Source organism: Triticum urartu, chromosome 4A (assembly GCF_056163025.1).
Source record: "Triticum urartu cultivar PI428250 chromosome 4A, HENAU_Tu73, whole genome shotgun sequence".
In the NCBI taxonomy this organism is placed as follows: domain Eukaryota; kingdom Viridiplantae; phylum Streptophyta; class Magnoliopsida; order Poales; family Poaceae; genus Triticum; species Triticum urartu.
Genome location: NC_141876.1, coordinates 62,987,922 through 63,008,940, shown reverse-complemented (window position 1 = coordinate 63,008,940; position 21,019 = coordinate 62,987,922). Strand labels below are relative to the sequence as shown.

The 21,019-nt window shown below is 45.5% G+C and overlaps 2 protein-coding genes and 1 pseudogene across 2 annotated transcripts; 2 read left to right on the top strand and 1 right to left on the bottom strand.

Moving 5' to 3' along the window:
* Window positions 1–3,312: 3,312 nt before the first annotated feature.
* LOC125550649 (uncharacterized) lies at window positions 3,313–8,617 on the bottom strand. Its single transcript, XM_048713687.2, has 6 exons — window positions 8,309–8,617; window positions 7,056–7,261; window positions 5,167–5,458; window positions 4,261–4,368; window positions 3,890–4,137; window positions 3,313–3,802 (listed from the first exon to the last, which is right to left on the bottom strand). Exons 1-6 carry the CDS (start codon window positions 8,519–8,521, stop codon window positions 3,685–3,687), a joined length of 1,185 nt encoding a protein of 394 aa, XP_048569644.1. The 5' UTR covers window positions 8,522–8,617; the 3' UTR covers window positions 3,313–3,684.
* Window positions 8,618–14,135: 5,518 nt separating this feature from the next.
* Window positions 14,136–17,421, top strand: LOC125554597 (uncharacterized). Its single transcript, XM_087520139.1, has 8 exons — window positions 14,136–14,259; window positions 14,307–14,566; window positions 14,724–14,774; window positions 15,086–15,256; window positions 15,343–16,076; window positions 16,163–16,218; window positions 16,292–16,395; window positions 16,510–17,421. Exons 1-5 carry the CDS (start codon window positions 14,136–14,138, stop codon window positions 15,556–15,558), a joined length of 822 nt encoding a protein of 273 aa, XP_087376265.1. The 3' UTR covers window positions 15,559–16,076; window positions 16,163–16,218; window positions 16,292–16,395; window positions 16,510–17,421.
* On the top strand, window positions 15,666–18,521 carry LOC147974779 (uncharacterized; annotated as a pseudogene).
* Window positions 18,522–21,019: the final 2,498 nt, after the last annotated feature.

Sequence of the window (21,019 nt, the reverse complement as noted above, 5' to 3'; positions counted from 1 at the left end):
CCGAGCTCTCCGAGCAGGATACTCGCTCACGGGAGGACACCGCCCTAACCCTGAATCCAGAATCAGGCCGCATACCGAACCCACAGGGCAACATCCCGGAGCCCGAACTTCCAAGATCGGAAACTCCCCTGCCCTGGGATCATAGATTGGGTCAAGATCTGGACTTAAACCCACCCACCCAGATACAAACGATCTTTCCCACATTAGGCAAGCGCCCCAAGAGACAGTACATCACTATTGGGCCAGATTCCTCCTTGTAATGAACAAGGTCAAGGACTGTCGCGAGGAAGACGCAATTTCGTTCTTTTGCAACAATTGCACGGACAAGGGAGTCCTCAACGCCATAAGTTGCCATGACATAGCACATTTTGCTGACTTGGCGGCCATAGTATGGAAATAATGTGCGATGGAAAGTGCCTGGAAAACCCAAACGCAATTTTGGGATAATCCGGCTATGACAAAACCCCCAGTCTGAACTAAAAGGGTGCACTCTCATAAGTCGCTCGACTCAATTACAAAAGCAAAAGCCCACTACAGGGCGTGGAACCGTATTGGAGGGATGGCTTAACGGGCCCTGCAAAATCCATAGTACAGCGGATACCATATCAACACACAACCTTAGAGCATGTTGGGTACTCCGGTAGGTGGCCAAAAGCGGTGAGGATCTCCTCATCGAAAATACCTTAGAGCACCTTCCCACGGATAACAATACAGTATTAACGGCCTTCGAGACCTTCGCCTCAAATAATAGGCGTAAGCGAGCACTCCGCAGCCTTGCCGAAGTCTGCCACGTGGCAGCAATAAATCCATGGAGCGACACGGCTATCACCTTCAATGCCAGTGACGAACCTAAATTCCGAACAGCCCGAGCACCAGACACTTTGGTCCTCAGTCCAATTGTGGACGGCTTTCGGCTCACTAAGGTGCTCATGGACGGCGGCAGCGGATTAAACCTCATTTATGAGGAAACTCTCCAAAAAATGGAAATAGACAGCAACCGTATTGAGCAAAGCAGTACGACCTTCCGCGGGATCATCCCTAGTCGGGAGGCACGTTGCGCTGGAAAAATCACACTTGATGTGGTATTTGGCACTCCGAAGAATTACGGGTCCGAAGAAATTACATTCCAAGTGATGTGGACATAGCACTCCGCACCGAGAACAAAACAACCGCACTAGCCCTCGAGGCATTATCCGAAGCCTTTGTGGCAGAGGAGTTAACCGCGCTGCGCTCCACGGTGGACAAGGACGATGTGATACTAGATAAAAGATCCAAGTCCACCTCCTTTAAACCAGCGGACGAAATAGTCAAATTCCAAGTCCATCCAACGGACCCCACAAAACAGCATCCATCGGGGCACAATTAACATGTCGGGTTGCGAGAAGTTGTTATTTGTGTGCAGATGTTGTTTACGTTATGTTGCTTGGTTCTTCTACTGGTTCGATAACCTTGGTTTCTTATCTGAGGGAAATACCTACCATCACTGTGCTGCATCATCCCTTTCTCTTTGGGGAAATACCGACGTAGTTTCAAGCGACATCAACCCACAAAACTCGTTTACAGATCGCGAAAAAATGGCTTAGCGGGCCGGCGAGGGCGGGGGCCGAGCAGACCCCGCATAGCGGAACTGTAAAACGGAATATCTTTACAGTTCCGCTATGCGGGGTTTGCTCGGTCACAGCCCGCGCTACCCGCAAATCAGATGGGTTTTTATCTGAATTTGACACATATGCCACATATTCATTAATTCAATATAAGATAAAATATCAATATTACAATACAACAATCATCCAAATTACAATAATTATTGAAATCACCGAAGCAAACTAAATAATTCAATACAAACCTTGTCCCGAATACAAATCTCACATGAATTAAATGAAATGAATGCAAAAAATAGAATGTGTTACCGCCCAGCCCTTTGCCAATGGTGCTCAATTAGATCCTCCTGAAGCTAAAAGTGGGTGTTTGCATCTTCAATCTTCGGGTAGGTCTGAAGAAATGCTCTAATGCGGTTAGGGTCTCTAGCTAGTCTCACGAGGGCTCAATTCCATCTAAAATCACAAATACGAACGCCGCATGAACCAACTATGTATATCGCATCCGAAAGCACAAGCACATGTACTCACCGGCGGCTCGGGCGGTGGCTCTGCGGTGGTCGATCCCGGGGCAGTGATGGCGACTCGGGGCGGCTCGGCTCGGCGGATCCGGGGAGCCAATGAAGCGGCTAGGTGGAACCGGGTGAGGGGCGCCCCGGCGGCGTGATTCCGTCCGCAGATATGGCCGGAATCGCCGGCGGCGGACGGGCGGAACCGATGGCGGGCGGCTGCGGAAGGGGGTGGGGAACACGAGCGGGCTGAAATGTCCCTCCCGCCAACCGCTTTTCTGAGATACAGGGCACCGTTGGGTCAAGGGGAAAATCTATGTTTTCGCGGGTTGGAGGTGAGATTTTACCGCGACCCTCAAATTTTTTACGGGTCAGGCGCATTTACATTGTCTGATCGGACGACTTTTTTCGCGCGGGCACGTATTTTGACGGTTATTTTGCGGGTCGGGGCATTATACGTGGTATGCTAGAGATGCTCTAAGGCCCCGTTTGTTTGAGTTTTTGCTTCTATTTTTGCAACTTTTCCACTTTGACCAAAAAGCCATAAAAGCTCATAAATAGATGCTTTTAGAGCTTTTATGGGTTTTGATGAATCAATATAACAAAAATTGTGAAATGGTAGATGTATGAATCAGATACTCCCTCCGTCCTAAAATTCTTGTCTTAGATTCGTCTAAGTTCTTGTCTTAGATTTGTCTAAATACGGATATATCAAATCACATTTTAGTATTAGATACATCCATATCTAGACAAATCTAAGACAAGAATTTTAGGACAGAGGGAGTACTATTTCTTGGATCTCAAATCAAAGTTATTACATCATACGTAACTATCTACTTCCTTACATCTGTTCGAGCAGATTCAAACAGATATATCCCTCCTTACATCTGTTCGAGCAAATTCAAACAGATATATCCCTCTGTTCCATATTCTGTTAAGATGAATGTATCTAAACATATTTCAGTGCTAAATACATCTGTTCGAGCAAATTCAAACAGATATATCAAAACATGTTTCAGCGTTAGATACATCCGTTTAAGTGGCAGAAGGGAGTACAAGATATACTAAAGGCAGCATTAGATACATCCGTTTGAGTGGCAGAAGGGAGTACACAATATACTAAAGGCAGACTGTACACTACTTACCTTCATCAAGAACCATCCATCTAGAGCTGTTATATCGGTACACACGTCCAGGAACCTTGATACGACTCGACAATATAATATCATTCACGTGATAAACATTAGACAAATACATACAACCTATGAGTACAAGGGATGCCTAATACCCAGTATCCACCATGCTACCACGAGATTAGCAGCAAGAACAACATGTTTATTTTGTATACGACACAATAAATAGAAGGAAATAAAATATATTGTTCACATTGATATGTAACACTAACTTTACACCCGAACGCCTTCGTTCCGACTTTACAAGAACTACAACAGGAGCTATGGCCCAGAACTCCCTGTTTCATTGTCAGGAAATGCCCCAAACAGCAACTTCTGCGGCCTCTTGGCCAGTGCATTTTCATCCTCTTCGCTGATGGATCTCAATAAGCCAGCGAAGCTTTCTCAAATAAAATGATCGTCATCAATGGGGAAAGACCCCACGTCGCTAGATATTCTGAGAAGGTGTGCCAGCTCTAACCGGTATTCCAGACCCCGGATGTAGTGACCCAGCAACATGCACCTGAGCAGGACGCAATGTCAATCACTAATTGGCCATGAACAGAAAGGCCAAATCAAACAAAGCATAACGAATCTGATTTGTATTTACCAGAATAGCAAACGTGCAAGATAATCACGTGGGACAGATATTAGGGGCTGAAACGGGAGGGAAGTATTCTCGACAAGCTCTGCACAGTCATCGTCCTCACCCCCACGATTTAGGGCTCCCCCAGCATTCTCTAGTGGCGGAGGAGACTTTGAGTGTACCTTGGGGGAAAGAGTGGCAAGCAAACCATGCACAACAGACTGGATAGCCTCTTGCACACCGGGACAGGTGGATTCCGAGAGTTCAGCAACCTGTGCACAACAGCTAGTCAGGCCACTGTAAAGAAACCTAGGACCAATCTCCGGATTTTCTTTGTTGTTTGGGGTTTGTACCAAGAGCAATTAGTCATCAGTAAGCTGTTGAGATGTACATACCTTCTCTGGTGTTAGGGATCTTAGATAGTCTAGCAGATCATTTTTCTCTTCTCCAACAAACTGTTGCATTTGAAGGGCAGAATTTTTCCTCTTCAGGTCATGCAACTCCTACAAGATTATAAAGCAATAAACCTTCAGGTTTGAACACAAAAGGCACAATGCATATAGTCAGCCACAAAATTACGGAAATGATAAATCCGGAAGGTTTAGATTTTAAGCATGGCAACTATAGTTCACGCGAGGTTGGCAAACATGGCAATGTTCTGACAAAAAAATGAACTGGGACAAAGTTGCCATGTTTTAACAACTAAAGTTGCCATGAAAAAACGTTTGGGGTGACATGCTTAAAATCCGAACGTTCGGGATTTATCGGGTCCCAAAATTATCAACTAGGATTTTCACAAGAAACAGTTGCACAAAGCGGTGGCCGTCATATAAATATAGCACTTAAGAAATTTACGACAACAAAAGTTGCACAAAGCAGCGGACTTCAGTGCATAGCAATAATAGCGGATCAAAATGAAATTCAATTGGTGTCAGATCAGTTCTCAGTAATACAAATACAAGTTAAAGATGACTTTAGCATATATGTTTAACAAGAAAATTGTAAAAGTAGAGTACATGGTTGGGATGAACCTGTACAGTTCCAATGGCAGCAGAAGACAATATTTGATTCACAGGCCTAACAAGATAGATATATTGCAGACATTTTTTAAAATTTATATCTGATCAATAGTCATTTACAGACAGGAAACAGAAGGCATGGGAATAAACAAAATCATACTAAGTAATGAATCAGGCAATATAACCAGGTACATGATAAAAGCAATAACCAATAAACCGAAAGAAGTTTGTTCACGATTATTTGAATATTCCTGATCAGGACATATGATTTGAGACTATTACCTTTTTCATCGCATCCAAACGAGATTGCAACCGAATAATCTGCTCTTCCGCTTGGGGTGTTAAGTTACTTAACATTTCCCCCATACTCTCACCAGATGATTCTTCGTCACTTTTTCCAGAGTCCTGGGGCATGTCGTCTTCCGATAATCTGAAAATTGTAACAGGCCTACCCAAATTGATATCATGAAGATTATCTTCAGTCGTGTCTCTTTTCTCACATTCAGCATCTTCTTCAGAAAGTTCTAGGTTCCTTTCAAAAGAGAGCCTGCATTCAGCATTACGTAGAGTATACCTGCAAGAAGAAATGAAGTAAGCACTACAGCCTTCTGGTACATCAATACATGTCGGCTGTGCTTTGAATAAACATGTTAATACAAATCACTTCGCAAACAAAACAAAGACTACAAACAGTTGCTTCAAACTTGTTCAAAATCTCTACTACCTTATAAATTGGAGTTGGTGGTGGGAGCAGTAAGTTCAATCCCCATTCCATCCTAATCTCCCTCATCCTAATCCCCCTTCCTGGTTTGGAAGAGTTCACTCCCCATTCCATCCCTATCTTTCTCATCCATCTAGAACCCATCAGACCCCTCTGGTTTGATTTTTTTTTATAGACGGAACAGTAAAAAATAATGCCGTTGGGAAGCCTCAAAGCGCACACATGTGTGTACACCCAGCTCAATCAAACCAGCAAGCGATCCCCTCACTCATGTTTTGAATGAGAAAGTATTTTATAAGTACATGTCAGTGCTCCCATGGCAGTGCAGTTACACAGTGCAGTGTTGCGGGCTTGCTTGAGTTTTTCTTTGCAGTGTTCAAGTCCATTGGTTGTTGTATACTGCTAATCCAATGCAACTTCAACTATTTTGTAGTTCCGTAGCAACACCCAGGCATTATGCTAGTACTGATAGAAATAGATGCAATAACCCATCTGTCATATAGCCAACATTTAAAAAATGTAACAGGAGCTATCACATGGGAATGATGTCCTTGATAGTAGCTCAATTCAAGAGGAAGGCTGAAACTGTTCCAGTTTTATTGACCTGATTCCTATTCATTTACCGGCAAAGGAAGGAATTCTTATCCATAACTCCAGGCAACTCATATCGACAACATGAACTTCATGATAATTAGCATATACAAAAAAAGACAGCTTTACTGAAAATAGGTGCACCGAAATTCCAGGCCAAAATTGTAAAACATAGTCAAGTAGGTAACTATCAGGCTAAAAAAGATGAGGGCAGGCAACTAGCTTTTATTTCTCCACGAATGAGTGATTAGCAAGTGACAACCAACTCAGCAGCACTAACAAGAAGATCACGACTTCTAACCTACTACCTCCGTTCCATAATTCTTGTTGTGGAACGGAGGGAGTGAAAAATAGGCCCAAGCTATCAATACCACCACATTAGTAATTAACCAAATGGAACAGATGAACCTCAACACATTGAAAGAACATAAACAATGAACGGTTCAAGAAAACAAAGGTATACTAGCAGGATGGAAGAAAACCAGGAAAACACCACAGCATGGATACATCCAAGAAATGTCACTTTCCAACAATGAAAGATCAAACACCATTCAAACGTATTCCCAAGATATTATGGTGCTTATATTTTAATGCATAGCATGCCATGGCTGCACCACTACTACAAACTTGGGTATGTTTTCCATATTCACATGCTATTATTCCTTACTAATATTTTTCAGGTTCACGTGTAGTCATCTAATAGCGCCATACACTTCCGCAAGATGGTCATTGTTGATTGTCATCTATTTTTTTTTAATAAAATAGCACAAGAAAATTCATGTGCCTGATGAACCAACCAACTCTCAGAAAACCCATGTGCAACCAATAAGAAAATATCTTTTTCAACCAGAGAACTTACCCAGTCATGATTGAAGATACCAATAACTTGAAAAATGGACTCCAAAGGGCTTCTACAACAACACGGAACTGATCAGATGGAAGCAGACCCAACATGCCAGAGATGGTCCTCTTCATTGCATCAACCGTTTCAAGAGGAACATCTTTCTGAATGACACTAAGATCCAAAGGCTCTATGTCTTGGATCAAATTCCACAAGGTAGATTTCTACAAGGAAATCAAACACAGTCATTAAAATGCACTGTAGAGTGCAGAGTGACTATACAATCTCAAGAACCTAGAACCTAGAAGAATAAAATCAAACAATTAGAACACAATCAAACAATTTTCGGGTGTAAAGGTAGAACAATAAAATCAAACAATTTTCTGTAGCACTTCTCATGCATGTTGAGAGAAATAGAAGTAATAAGGTCGATGAGGTGGCATGTGGTGCATATTGAGATAAATAGAAGTAGTGGGGATCAACTACTTAAGTATATATATGATATATATGATTTACCCGTACCAGCCAAGTTGTGCGTGCAAAGTATTTCAGATGCATACAACTCAAACCCATCTAATCCATAAGTTAACCCAATTTTCAAGATCTGAAATGTTACTACATCATTCAGAGTGGGAGAGCCCCAGGACCAGGAAAAGCAAGTAGCCAACTCTCTTTTAGCAAGATCATGACTTGCCATTCTTTAGACCTGGTTCTGAGGATGACGATGAGCAGCAGATCCATTGCCAGGATGACCAGTCCTGAGGATGACGATGGGCAAGCGATATTAGAATACTAGGACTATAACTTCATTACTTGTCCACTCTTGCAGAACACTCAGATTATTTGAATTGTCCCTTTGTGTACGAAATTGACACGGGCTCACACTGGCAGCAACAAAAAGTGGAAGCATCGAATTATGATCTCTCAATTAATCCAATCAACAATTCACCGGTTTCAAGCATCTCATCGGACTACACCAATTTTCAGATGGTAACAACAACCTCATCTTATTCACAAGTATTAATAATGATTAACGGCCACGTCTGAGCCTGGTAGATGATCTAGTAACCAAAACATTACAAGCCGCACGCGGACGCTCCATCCGCCGCATCAGAGCACCACATCTCGATCTCATGACGAACCAAACAGTTCCCATGATAATAAACAAACTCAATATGTACAAGCAACCAGACTATTCAATTTTTTTGGGAGAGAGAAGTGGGCTGGGCGATGCGACCGAGGGAGGGGCGGGTTAGGGGGAGGGCGCCCACCTTGGAGGGGCCGTGGATGGGCCTTCCCCGCGCGTAGAGCTCGTCGAAGGGCGAGGCGGAGGCGGCCGCCACCCCGACCCCGGCGAGCCTCCTCCGCCAGCTCCCAATCGCCAGCCCCGCCGGGTAGAGCTGCGCCGGGGGAGGGAACCTGAGGCCCGCCGCGGCGGAGCGGCCGCTGCGGAGAGGCGGGCGGAGGCAGGAGGCGGTCGGCATGTGGCCGTCGCCGGCGGGTGGGGGCGCGCTCCTGGCTGCCTTGCTGGATTCCTTTCCCTCGGGACCGGGCCTGGTGGCGATAGGTCTTTCTAGCTCCTCCGGCCGTGGGCCCGCGGCCGCGTGCGTGGGTAGCAAACGGAGGTGGACTGCATTTCGTCGCCGCTCGAAAAAGAGAAAAGGAAAACGGACTCAAATTCCTACCTCAACGGAACCGGTCGCTGACGTGTGGGCCAGCGCGGCGAGCTCTTGGTCGACCAGTGTGCGTGTGGATGGAGGTGGAACGGAATATGCACCGGTCATCATGTCATGTGCTTATTGGACATTTTTCTTTTCCTCTTCACTTGGCACGGTTGGTTTTCCCTCATTTTCCTGTGGTTCTCTATGCCGGAGATGCTGGACTCTTTGAAGCCGACATGACTTGTGGAAAATACACGGTGGATGACTCAACCTGGCATGGATATATATACAAGATTTCTTCTTATTTTTCTTGTGGTTTGCTATGCGTGGGAAACGTGAACTGACGTCGTGATGACTAAGTGGACGTTTTGGGGCCGACATGGCTTTTCATTTCATGCCATTTGCTTCTTTTTGTTACGGATGGTTTCTTTTCATTTTGTCCGTTCTCTATGTTGGGTAAACTGTGTGTTCCAAAAATGTTGGGTGGATCGTGAAAATTAATTTTGACTTTTTAAAATTGCTTGCTGAAAATAGAACATCTTTAAAACTTTAATCAAATCTTGCTTAACCACAACTTCTCCAATGTTGAACTTGACTAAGTCACCGTCTTGTAAACTTGGCACTTAAAAAGAAACTTTTTCGTGTTCAAATGAAGATTTTAGTCAATAACAAAAATCATGGTGTTCGGTTGTTAGAGCTCAATATCATCGTGCATGTTGTTGACCTCGCATTACCAACTTTAAGGGGGAAATATTATTATTATTATTTAAAAAACCTATGCGCTTTGTGGTCCAAGACAAATCATGCTTGAATGGTAGTTTCACATGCATTGGTGATCATATATGCTCACTTCAGAGCCTTCCGGGCGTAATTGTTGGAAGCTCTGAGCTACGTGATTTAGTGCGCAACAGTTAGATTTTTGGCCTACCTTGTGTTAAGTCTTTCAAGCATGTGAGATACCATGAGATATACTCATATGTTTTGAATACTCCAACTTCCGGAAGCCCGAAATCTGTCATATGAGAGTTTGGGAGTAGAGGAGATTGCTCGTTGGGCACAAGAAAGAATATTTTTATCGAACAACTTAAGTTCTCAAAACTTTTGGAGGGTTTACACCTCGTAGACCGGCTAGGTACTTGGATGCATTCAAGTTGTGGAGGAGCCAGGAAGTTCGTAATGCCCTGAAGATCGTCTACTTCATGTGATCTAATCAATGTGAAACACCTTTCGTGTTTCAGAGCCGTGATGTGATAGATGTCTGTATGACTTTGTGTCCCTAGATTGTGCACATGACTTTGTGGCAACATATGTAATCAAGATCAAGCACTTAGTGTGTTATGCAACCATGTTCGAACCTCCATTGACGAGGAGTAGGACCCCGCTAACAATCTGAACCTCAAGATAAATCCGTGTGTTTGTTATCTCTATCCTTAACACTTCACTTTCATGCAAACTTGGCTTTCACTTTTACTTTTATACTCTTGCATACTAGACTGTCCTAAGCAACAGTAACTTAGGCATCCTTTTGGTTTACATGTTTTTATAGGAATTACGTAAGATAGAATTCCTGTAGGAAAATTTTCATTAGAGCCCTTCATTTTTCACGGAAATGATGTCTTATTCTATGTACGTTGGTTTGTATTGTTCACATTTGAAAGGACACAACATTAGCTCACCCCCGATGAAAAAAATCAAGTCATATGAACCAGATATCATCTCTTTTTTTATAGGAATTTAATATACGTGTCATCTCATTTTCTACGACTTTTACTATTCATGTGATATTTCTATCTTTTGAACCAAAGGAGGCCTTAAATTGGCCACCCGCTGGATGTACGTGCCCGACTGCGTAATCATCCACCCGCTCGTCCTCGTAGTAGCCTCTGCCTCCGTCAAGGATCATGTCAAACATCTGCTTGTCCGTGTCGTCGTACGCCGGCTCGCCCACTTGAGGCATACCGGCGAACTGCGTGCGAGCACCGAGTTGCTCCACACCCGGCTTCTGCGACCGGACTAGCCGCGGTGATGCAGACTTTGAGAAAACTAGTGGTGTTGCGTTGACGTCATCGCAATAAGGCATGTGCCTGATGGAAGATGCCGAGGACTACCTACCGAGTTGTTGTGCGGCGTAGACGTGGGGAGGCTTGTATTGCTTCGGCCAAGGCGGCGTCTACACAAACGGTGACGGCGGCGGAGCCTGCATCCCTAGCCCTGCCCTGCACCACGACCAACCCCTGCATGTCCCCTGCCACGACCATCATCTCATACGGCCTTCTGCTTCTTAACCTCTATCGGCTTTGCCTTTTGTCTAAGCCGACGATCTTGCCATGTTGCTGAGTTGATCTTGCGAGCAACCGCCTTCTTCAGGTCCCACAGCACCGTCTTCGACAACTTTTTTTACGGGTCCTCCATGCGCCGGTGGCGGCAAGAAGGGTGGGAATTGAGGTGGAGAGTGGCAAGATGGAAGTTGAGAGGGTTGAGAAATAGTAATTTTGTCGCGGAAACAGTGTGGCCAACTCCAAAGTGTGGGCTCCATTTCTGTTTTAAGTGGCTCGGGGGTGTCGGAGTCCTACGTGGTTGGTGTCAGGACTTCCGCATGCAAAGCCCCCTGGTTTGGTTCTGACTTGCGGGAAAACGAAAGTCCGGACTGGTTTGCGGACGGATGCGAGACTCCGTTGGATGGGTTGTGGGGTCCGCACCGCTCGGTCCGAACACATGCGAAAGGTTTGAGGGTCCGTGTTGGAGATGCCCTAATATTATATAATTGTATATTCCGCTTCTAGACTCATATACAATTATATAAATGGATTTCCTTTTGCAGGTAATTATACAGATGGCTAACAACAACATTGATGAGGACTATAAGCACACGTCCTAACAATAGACAAGATAACTTTATTACACGTAATATTCCATTGCCATCATTGAACATAGCTACCATCAACATCGATATCTCTTGCATTTTTGGTTAGCTTCATTTTCTCTACCCCCGTGCATTAGCTTCGTCTGCACACGTTGGATTGGGTTGCAAATCTACATTCCAAGAATGCACTATGCCATAGTCCAACGGATAATCTTCATACATTTCCATCTAGTTATAAAAACCAACGTTATCATTTTACATAGGGAGAAGTATATTTTTCGTCCCTCAACTCTTTCAAAAGTATAGAAATGGTCCCTCAACTATAAAATCAGCAAAATTTGGTCCCTCAACTAGGGATGAAAATGGAGTGGAAACTTTTCGTTTTTCCGGTGAAAACGGAAACGAAAATTTGCAAACGGAAGTGGAAATGAATTTTTTTATGCAAAAACGAAAACAAAAATGGAACGATGTTTTCCGGTGGAACATGCATGGAAACGGAACTTTCCGTTTTCGTGAATATGGAATTTCTGTTTTTACTATAGACCTAAAACTGCTTTGTAGCCCAACCACCAAAGAGAACACAATGAAACAATTAGTAGAATGAATTTGAAGCCCAACTTCTACTACCACACATGTACTCAGCTTGACCCTATACGCAATTGTTCGGTACTACTACAATACTACGCTAAGTTGCTAACATAATGATATTATTTTGTAGCCATGTTAGCAATACTCATTAAATTTGTTTGTTTTTGTGTGTATTTCTCCATGATTCAAGGGGTTTTTAAGTTTCGATCAATGCCTATTTCTGTTTCCGTATCCGCTTTGTATTTGCTCTGTGTCCGTTTCCGGTAGTATCTTTTTCCGTATTCATTTTCGGGTTTTCTGTATTCGTTTCCGCTTCTGCAAAAAAATGTGAAAACAAATATGATAGCACACAGTTCTGTCCGTTTCCGCTCCGTTTTCATCCCTACCCTCAACTATTCAAACCGGATAAGTTTAATCCCTCATACCGCTTTGACTGTTTTTTTTTCAGGCAGGGAGTGGTTTTGACTAAAACTAGATGCATTGTGCAGGCTGGGCAGTCACATCAGCGTGTACAAATCTGCAGGGCCCCACATGTCAGCCTTAGGAAGAAAGAATAATAGCTTAAAATACAATGCATTTGCACAGGTTTTGAATTTAATACCGGAAACAAGCTAGATCAGTAGGTAACCACCACACCACGGATACTATGTAGTATTACACAGACAAGTATAAAATCTTTTGTAGTTTTGCAGATATTAAGCATGCTCGCTGTACTCGTCTGCACCAGCATTCCATGTTCGAGTATAAGAAAAAAAAGTATCTCTCAGTATAAGGATATATGAAATAATGAAGCTGAATTCTATTTCTATCCATTATCATGTCAGGTGTGTTTTGATAAATATGAAATACAATGTATTTGTCCGCATCACAAAAATGCTTACTCGCTGGGTGGCTAGCCCGTGCTTGCACTTAGCACGAGGTGTCCCGTTCGAGTCAGTCGACGGATGATATACTTTTTGCACGTCTTTTATTTTTTAGACCACACTCTGTTCAAGTTTCGACCACTAACAGGCTGGTCCCACTATTCCAAACAAAAACCAGTCCATGTCAGCAAAAAAAAATTAGCCAAAGTGGTATGAGGGACTTAACTTATCCGATTTTAAAAATTAAGGGACTACAGTTTGCTGGTTTTGAAGTTGAGGAACCATTTCTATACTTTCAGAAAAATTGAAGAACGAAAAATATACTTATCCCTTTTACATAACACAATATATAAAAAAGGATTAATACTGGATTAAATCGGGAGAAAATAAAGATAGAATGGGAAGACAGAACTACCAACTCATTTGAATTCACTGTGTGTTTAGGGCTTTGTAGAAACGTCGATACCCGTTTACATCCACGATGGGCACCTTCATACTCGCACACAATAGTTTCTTGCCGCTAGAGCTCAATGCGTGAGACTCAATGGTCATGATGGCAAGCAAAAAACACCGACAACAGATAGAAGTAATCAAGCGAATCATGTGCATATTGTTGATCCTATCAATGATCAAAGTAAACCACAAAATACATATTAGGCACATATCTAGATGAAGGGAGTAAACTCTTTTGCCTAGCTGGTTTCATGCGCGTACCCAAGTTCACAATGTCGTCCACATTGGCACCGTTTTCACAGTTGGTGTGATTGCTAGAAAAATGAGTGTTCTTTTTTTTGCACACACACACACACACACACACAAACGTACAAGGTTGGAAAATACTACGTACCCCTGTAACATAATATAAGGCATTATTTGAATTATTATGATACAGAGAAAGTATCAAAAAAAATCTTATATTATGACACGGAGCAACACGCATCATTCCTCATCCCCACGGATAGGCCTAAATTCTGAGTAGGCCTCGCTCCGCGAGTACGAGGACTAAATATAAGTTTCCCGAGCAAGCAAGGACCACATTGTGTATTTAACTCTTGCGAACCCGTCCTCCTCCGCTGAATTCTTGCGAACCGGTCCTTCCGCGAATTCCCCCTTCCCGCCCGCCATGGCGGCCGAACCGGACAAGGACAACCTAAACCAAGAACCGGTTGAGTCCAGCGCCGCCGCGTCCTCCTCGCCCTCCGCCAATGGGGAGCCGCGCACTGCGTCCTGCTCCTCGCCCTCCGCCAGTGGGGCGCCCCGCGCCGCGGCAGCCGATGCCGGAGAGGATGAGCAGACGATACCCTGCGCGTCGGAAGCTGCACCACCCTGCTGCAAATCCGCGAGAAGCCCGGAGACGGAGACGGAAGCAGCGGTGGCACGGGCGGGCCGAGCTCCGCGGCGGCGGCGGCGGCGTACCAAAAGGGCAAGAATCTCGCAATTTACTCCTCGCCACACCCCTGTTCGAGCTCTGGCAGCAGTTCTTCCTGCGGGGCCGAGGTCGACTCATCTGTCTCCAGGAACGCAGTTAGTCGATGGGAGGATACAGAGAAGCAGGTGATAACATGTTCTGTCTTGTTCTTCCTGGATTGGTCATTCGTATTTTCGATCGTTCTTGTTTTCTTTGTCTACGGAAGTTGGACTTCTTTTCAGATCGGGGTTTCCTTGTAGTTCTGAAGATATAACTGACCTTAACCATTTTCTTGTGGGACAGAGTTTTGGAAGAAAAGAAAGGAGGATAACTGGTGCATATGTGAATTGGCAGGTTTGATTCTTTAGTGTCTGATAATGTTAAATGTTGTAGTGTAGATGCTTGATGTTAACGGCTTACATTCTAAATTCTGTGTTACTCTGGATTGTGATGAATCCTGAACCCGCCCTGTAATGCTGTTCACCTTGTGATACCATTCAATGAAGGGATAATGTCTATTGCTCGCTTGGTTTAGAACTTTTTTTTTTATAACATGGCATTAGGAAAACTGGAACCAAACACAAATTTCCGTCACATTTTAGTTACGTCGTTCCCATATTCTAATAAGTGTAACATGGATTCCCTTGTTTGTGTGTCTGGTGCAGACGATTCCAATGAATGAAGCTCTTGAGCATTATTACAGTGATCCAGTTGATCAGTCTATGTCAGGACAGGGTTATTTGAATGTGATGAACCTTCAGGAGGCCTACTCAGAATTTAGGCCAGTCCGTGGAGATGGAGATTGTTTCTACAGGAGCTTCATATTTTCCTACCTTGTAATTGCCCTCCCTGTACTTAGCATATGATGGATATTTAGTGCTTTAGTTACTGAATTGTCTTTGTTTATTCTAATGAACAACAGGAGCAAGTTCTTGATAGGCAGGATACATGTGAGGAGGACCGTGTCCTTGATGTCATTGAAAGAGTAGCTAGTAGATATGCACATCTGACATGGACCTCCAGATTTTCTGTGAGCCGCAAAGTAAGCTCCGGCCTTCTACATATTTGTTTTTTCTCTCAGATAAACATGTTCGTAAGGGATGATTCTCTTCAAGTTGCACTATACTTGATTAACTGAAGCTGGATCTTGCATCTCACTATCTCTGTTTTACCGTTTGCAGGACCTAAACACTATTGGCGTGCCATCAGTCTTAAACCTTGTACTTTAACAACCAATTGTACATAATGCACTGTAAAATATGTTTATGCAGATCAACGCCACTAATGAGACAACATAATCTAGAAGAATATTATTATATGCATTATTAAATATTGGTATGACACACATGTGCTGTTTCTTATGGTGAAACCATATTATTATGGTATTACTGTAGTAGATGATCAACAACTGAAGCTTCCAAGGCAAGATAACCTAGTTGTATTTGTGCATATTTGTTTATCCTTCATTGTTTAATAATATCTTGTAAGCATTATCGTAACTGCTAGTTGAACTCCTTTGTGGGTGCAAACTACCAGCTGTTAGTGATTATCAAATGTGACTTATCTGAGTCATTGCTTCTTTCAGGCATTTGGGAAGCTGATAAAAAACGTAATGAAATGGAAGAGACAGAGGGATACCTCAGCGTCAAGTAGCAGGTTTTTGATACGTTTGATTTCTGTGATTGTAGCAAAATATTGTGTCCAAATGCATCCCGTCTAACTAGTTTAACATCCTTTTTTAGCTATTGTGAGGATAAACTTCTGGAGTTCTTCAACTCGGACACAATAATGCAACCAAGTGAGAGAAACAGTCTTGAACTGTTTCATTCAGTTCATCCTTCTTGATGGTTCTGACACAATTTGTTTGTTAGTTTTTGTTTTTCTCAGATTAGTAGCAGCTGTCTGGATATGCTCGCACAGTGACTACTTCGAGCCTTTAATAGCTGATCTGGGAGAAACTTATAATCTGCAAGATGTCAGTGTACTTACGAACATCACTTTGATTACACTTGCATCAACCAAAATTTTCTTGTACACTTGACACCTAGCACTTGATACCTATTTTACCTGATTACCCCTCTACATGCAGTGGTGCTTTCAAAATGTCATTCCATGTGGTGAGTGGGCAGATCATCTTGCAGTAATGGCTTTGGCAACAGCCCTAGAGATACCACTGAGAGTGAAGCATCTGAATGGTGGACCTGCTCAAGATATCTACACTGGTCAGGGAGTTCCTGCTGTTCATGTGATCTTGTTATTATACTCGGGGAATTATCATGACATCATCTATCCAGTCCGTTCATCTTCTGAGACACTGTCAGTGCCCGGCACAACAAGTGATTCCCAGTGCCAGTCCTACGAGGAAGTCGGGACAGCATCGCTGCCCAGCGCGGCACGCGGCCTCACATGCCAGGCGCTGCCAGGCACAGCAGGCGCTGTCCCGATGCTAATCCGCACAGTCTGGCATGAAAATTCTGAGGAAGAGCTGGAGGGGCTTCGGCTACTTCTGCAACAGGGAAGTGTCACAGTTGCACTGGACATGGAATTTATGAGTACAGCAGGGAACCAAGTTCGCCCAGGAACAATGACTAAGTGGTATAGCAATGTTTGCGATTTGGTCAATGGAGGGAATGTTCTTGTTAGAGTACGTAATGGGCCTAATGGGCCCGTTAGTCTTAGGGTTAATTAGAGATAAGAGTCGCTTGCTTAGGGGTCAAGTAAGCCTTGCTTGGGAGTCAAGGAAACCTCTCTATATAAAGAGAGGAGATGTATCAATCTAATCAAGCAAGAATTAAGAAGGAAATCCCTTCCCTCTTGCCCGGCCGTGGGCAAAAAGGCCCCCGGCCGGCCCTCTCGCGCCCTCCTTCTAGCAGCGCCATAACAATTTGGTATCAGGTAGCTCAGTTCCGATCATGTCTTCGTCGCCTCCCACCCCGTCGCTTCCGCTGCCGACCGTCACCACCGCGCCGCTGGCCATCTACACCGCGCCGCTGCCCTCCCCGTCCGCGCCGCTGGTCGCATCCTCCGGCGCAGCCACCGCCCAGATGTCGGCGCCCTCCACCGCACCACCGTCCGCCGTCTACACCCCGGAGGAGATCACCGGGGTCCTCAACGACCTCGTCACAGCCGTCCAGGGGATCCGGCTGTACCTGGCCAGCCCCTACGGGCCACCGCCGCCCCTGCCGCTGACCGCCACCGCCGGGCTGCCGGCCCTGCCGTGGTACTCGCCGGATCCAGGGGCCTCCTCGGCATTCGCTGGGACGCTACTGCCCCAGCTGCAGCTGTCGCCCACCGCCGCCCCGCAGTGGCCGCAGTGGCCGGGGCCGGCTCCTGCCGCGCCTCCAGCGCCCATCGCCGCCCCCGCGCCGCCGTGGTTGCCGTGGCAGCCACCGCACTAGGTGGCCTTCGCCGCGCTCGCCGGGCCACTGCAGCTGCCATCCATCGCCACCACCGCCCAGCCCTGGCTGCACTGGCAGCCGCCGCTCCTGCCGGCCTCCGCCGCGCCCGACGCTCCGCCGCAGCAGCCGTTGCCGCTGCCCGGTGCGCCACCACCGCAGCCGCTGCAGCAGCCACCGCCGGTTAGCTCCGGCCCCGCATCGACCGTGCCGGCGGGAGTCCCGCTTCACCAAGTCCAGTCCCCGCCGTCGCCGTCACCGCTTCCGTCTTGGATCGCTACCCGCCACGTGTTGGCGGCGGTGAGGCTGCAGGCTACTGCGCGCGGCCTCCTAGCGCGTCGGCGTGTGCGGGAGATGCGTGGTCTGCAGCCGCCGCTCCTCCAAGTTGCCCTTCGCTGCGCAAAGGACCTCGATCTCATCCGCTGCGCCGGGGATCTTGGGCATGTGGTTTCCCCCACGGGCAGCGGGCATGCTGTTTTCCCCACGGGCAGCGACCTCCAAGTCTGCGACATTGGCGGTTGGTGGGGCGCACCCCTCCTCGTCATTCTCCATCGCAAGCCCCCCACTCTTCCCTGTGCGGTGCAGACCAACAGCCGTCCGGCAGGAAGAAGGCATGGTGTCACCGACAACAGCGCACCACGTAGCACCACTGCATTCCGTCACCGGGCGTCGCAAGGGCGCCTCTGCTGGTCACTCTTGCGACCACTTCCAGGTGGTCCTACACATGCACTCCTTTTGTCCAGATGGTGTCCATGGGATCCAGGTGGCTGTACACGTGCATGTCCGACGTGCGGATGGTGTCCACTTTTTGTTAAGGGGTCCAAAATAAAGCGTCCCAGTCCATTTCAGGTTGAGAATAATAAAACAAGCCGAGATGTAAAAGGCTTGTTTTTAGGTGTTAGGTTTGGGTTGCGTCGAGTCATGGTTATAAGTTGGTTAGGCTGCAGCTTGAGGACAAGCTGCATGTCCAGGTGGGGTGTAGTGTTAGAGTACGTAATGGGCCTAATGGGCCCGTTAGTCTTAGGGTTAATTAGAGACAAGAGTCGCTTGCTTAGGGGTCAAGTAAGCCTTGCTTGGGAGTCAAGTAAACCTCTCTATATAAAGAGAGGAGATGTATCAATCTAATCAAGCAAGAATTAAGAAGGAAATCCCTTCCCTCTTGCCCGGCCGTGGGCAAAAAGGCCCCCGGCCGGCCCTCTCGCGCCCTCCTTCTAGCAGCGCCATAACAGTTCTTCAACTAGGGCTGGCCATTTCTCTTGATACCGACTCCCCCCCTGAAGCAGTTCGTGTGAATGAGATAAATCTGCAAGTTGATGTCAATAGCCGGCCGTACAACAAAGACACTATCAAGTTTCTAACCAATCAAAAACATAATCTTGACGCCCACAACACTGGTGGGGTCCCTCCCGCACAGCTAGCGGATTGGTTACTGAATGAGTTTGATAGGTTTTATGACCGGGAGGTGACCTGGGTTTTCTTCCAGGGAGATTATGATGTCGCCTTTCTGTTAAATCTGGTCGGAAATTTCATGCCAGCTACCCTGGTTGAACATATGAGGAGGTATACCTGCTCTCTACCGCAACTCTATGATGTTCGGGTATTGTCGAGGATTCTATTTGGTAAAGATGCAGGCAGTCTTGACTGGCTGGCAGATAAGATCAACGTGCAGCGGACCGGCAACAGGCACTCAAGTGGATCGGATGCCCTCCTTACACTGGACTGTTTTTTTGAGCTGAGGAGGCGCCTCGGAATTGACAGCATACGACCATTGAGGGGGGTTCTCTGTGGATTATATGATGTCGATCACATCATCAGTAAAGCCCTCCCCATGGGACATGCCAATCTTCTGGAAATCGAGGTTTGGCGTGACAATTTTGATGGAGAAGCATCTGTTATTGCACAAGCAGTGCAAAGCAACTACTATATTGTGGGAGTAGATGTTTGCTTTAGTCCAGCACTAGGTCACAGGCTCTTCCATGAACATTTGCAAGGTTGTTTTGAGCTCATGGTTGAGGCACTCACTGCTGTGGGACACTATGAAATCTCGCTAGCTCTTGTCAGCTACACTGGGCAACTTCCAAAGGGAAGGTGGTGGAGATTCCACGTATCTGAGTGCATTAACACTGATGCCGCCCGGTACATTCACTTTCCAAGATTTGTTGAACTCCTTCACAGATGCAGCCTGATTAATGATGAAAGAATAATATGGGCCACCTATGAGGGAGCAGAATGCATTGCAAGCCTCTGTCGTATGGTGCAGCGCACAGGCACCCAAACAGGTATACCATTGACAGTGTGTGGGTACCTACAGTGTCGGAGCTCCATATTCCCTTCACTATATGATATTGGTCTGCTGGTGTCTCGGGAAAAAGGAAATGCTTTGGCTGACATTGCTCGTCGATTGGGCTTGTCTGTCCCTGGCAACCAGTCTGGCTGGAATGCTGTTTTGAGTGCGCAGGTTATGGTTCGGCTGAGATAACAATTGGAGGAGTCGGATGCCCTTCTCCTGGCCTATAAAGATCACCACGGGAAACTGTTAGCCAGATGCTGTCCGAGTTTCCACTTGCACCACTGAGGAAGAGCATTCAATGTTTAGTGGGGTGCATTACACAATACACATAGCTTGATGAAGTAGGTAGGTGTATACTTGTGCATTGCTGTGCTAGAAATTGGATTGATCTGTAGGTGTATACTTGTGCATTAATGTGGTAGAAATTCAGAGCATCTGTAGGTCCTGCTTGTGCCCGGACCAGCATGATTTTTTGTTTCTTAAGTGAATCTGCAAGAAGTTGTATTCTGGTTGGTGATGAAAATGAAAATGAAAAGTGGCTGTGGCAACAAATAGTAAAGAGGGAATATTTTGGCCATTGCTTCTTTAAGGAAACCGGTTATTACTAGTCTTGATTATGTTATTTCCCTGGATGTTGCTGTTTTCCTTCATACTACCATTTTAACAACAGTTGTGTGATTATGCTATCTGCTTGATAAATTGTCAGGATTGCTGCAATTTTTCCTGTAGCAAACATGTTGTAATGTCACTTTCAAGAAGCTGTGGGAAACCATCATTAGTCTATTCAAATTTTTCCTGTAGCAAACATGTTGTAATGTCACTTTCAAGAAGCTGTGGGAAACATGTTGTAATTTTTGCTGAGCAGCATTGAATCCACATGCTCTTATTAGTCTATTCAAATTGAATATTCTGCA

Excerpts from the sequence above, each read along its gene's own strand:
- LOC125554597 (XM_087520139.1), top strand. The coding sequence starts at position 14,136 with ATGGCGGCCGAACCGGACAAGGACAACCTAAACCAAGAACCGGTTGAG. Across the intron at positions 14,260-14,306 it reads CTGCTCCTCGCCCTCCGCCA|ACGATACCCTGCGCGTCGGA; the intron begins GTGGGGCGCCCC and ends GAGGATGAGCAG. Across the intron at positions 14,567-14,723 it reads GGGAGGATACAGAGAAGCAG|AGTTTTGGAAGAAAAGAAAG; the intron begins GTGATAACATGT and ends CTTGTGGGACAG.
- LOC125550649 (XM_048713687.2), bottom strand. The coding sequence starts at position 8,521 with ATGCCGACCGCCTCCTGCCTCCGCCCGCCTCTCCGCAGCGGCCGCTCC. Across the intron at positions 5,459-7,055 it reads GTATCTTCAATCATGACTGG|GTATACTCTACGTAATGCTG; the intron begins GTAAGTTCTCTG and ends TTCTTCTTGCAG. Across the intron at positions 4,138-4,260 it reads GATCCCTAACACCAGAGAAG|GTTGCTGAACTCTCGGAATC; the intron begins GTATGTACATCT and ends TGTTGTGCACAG.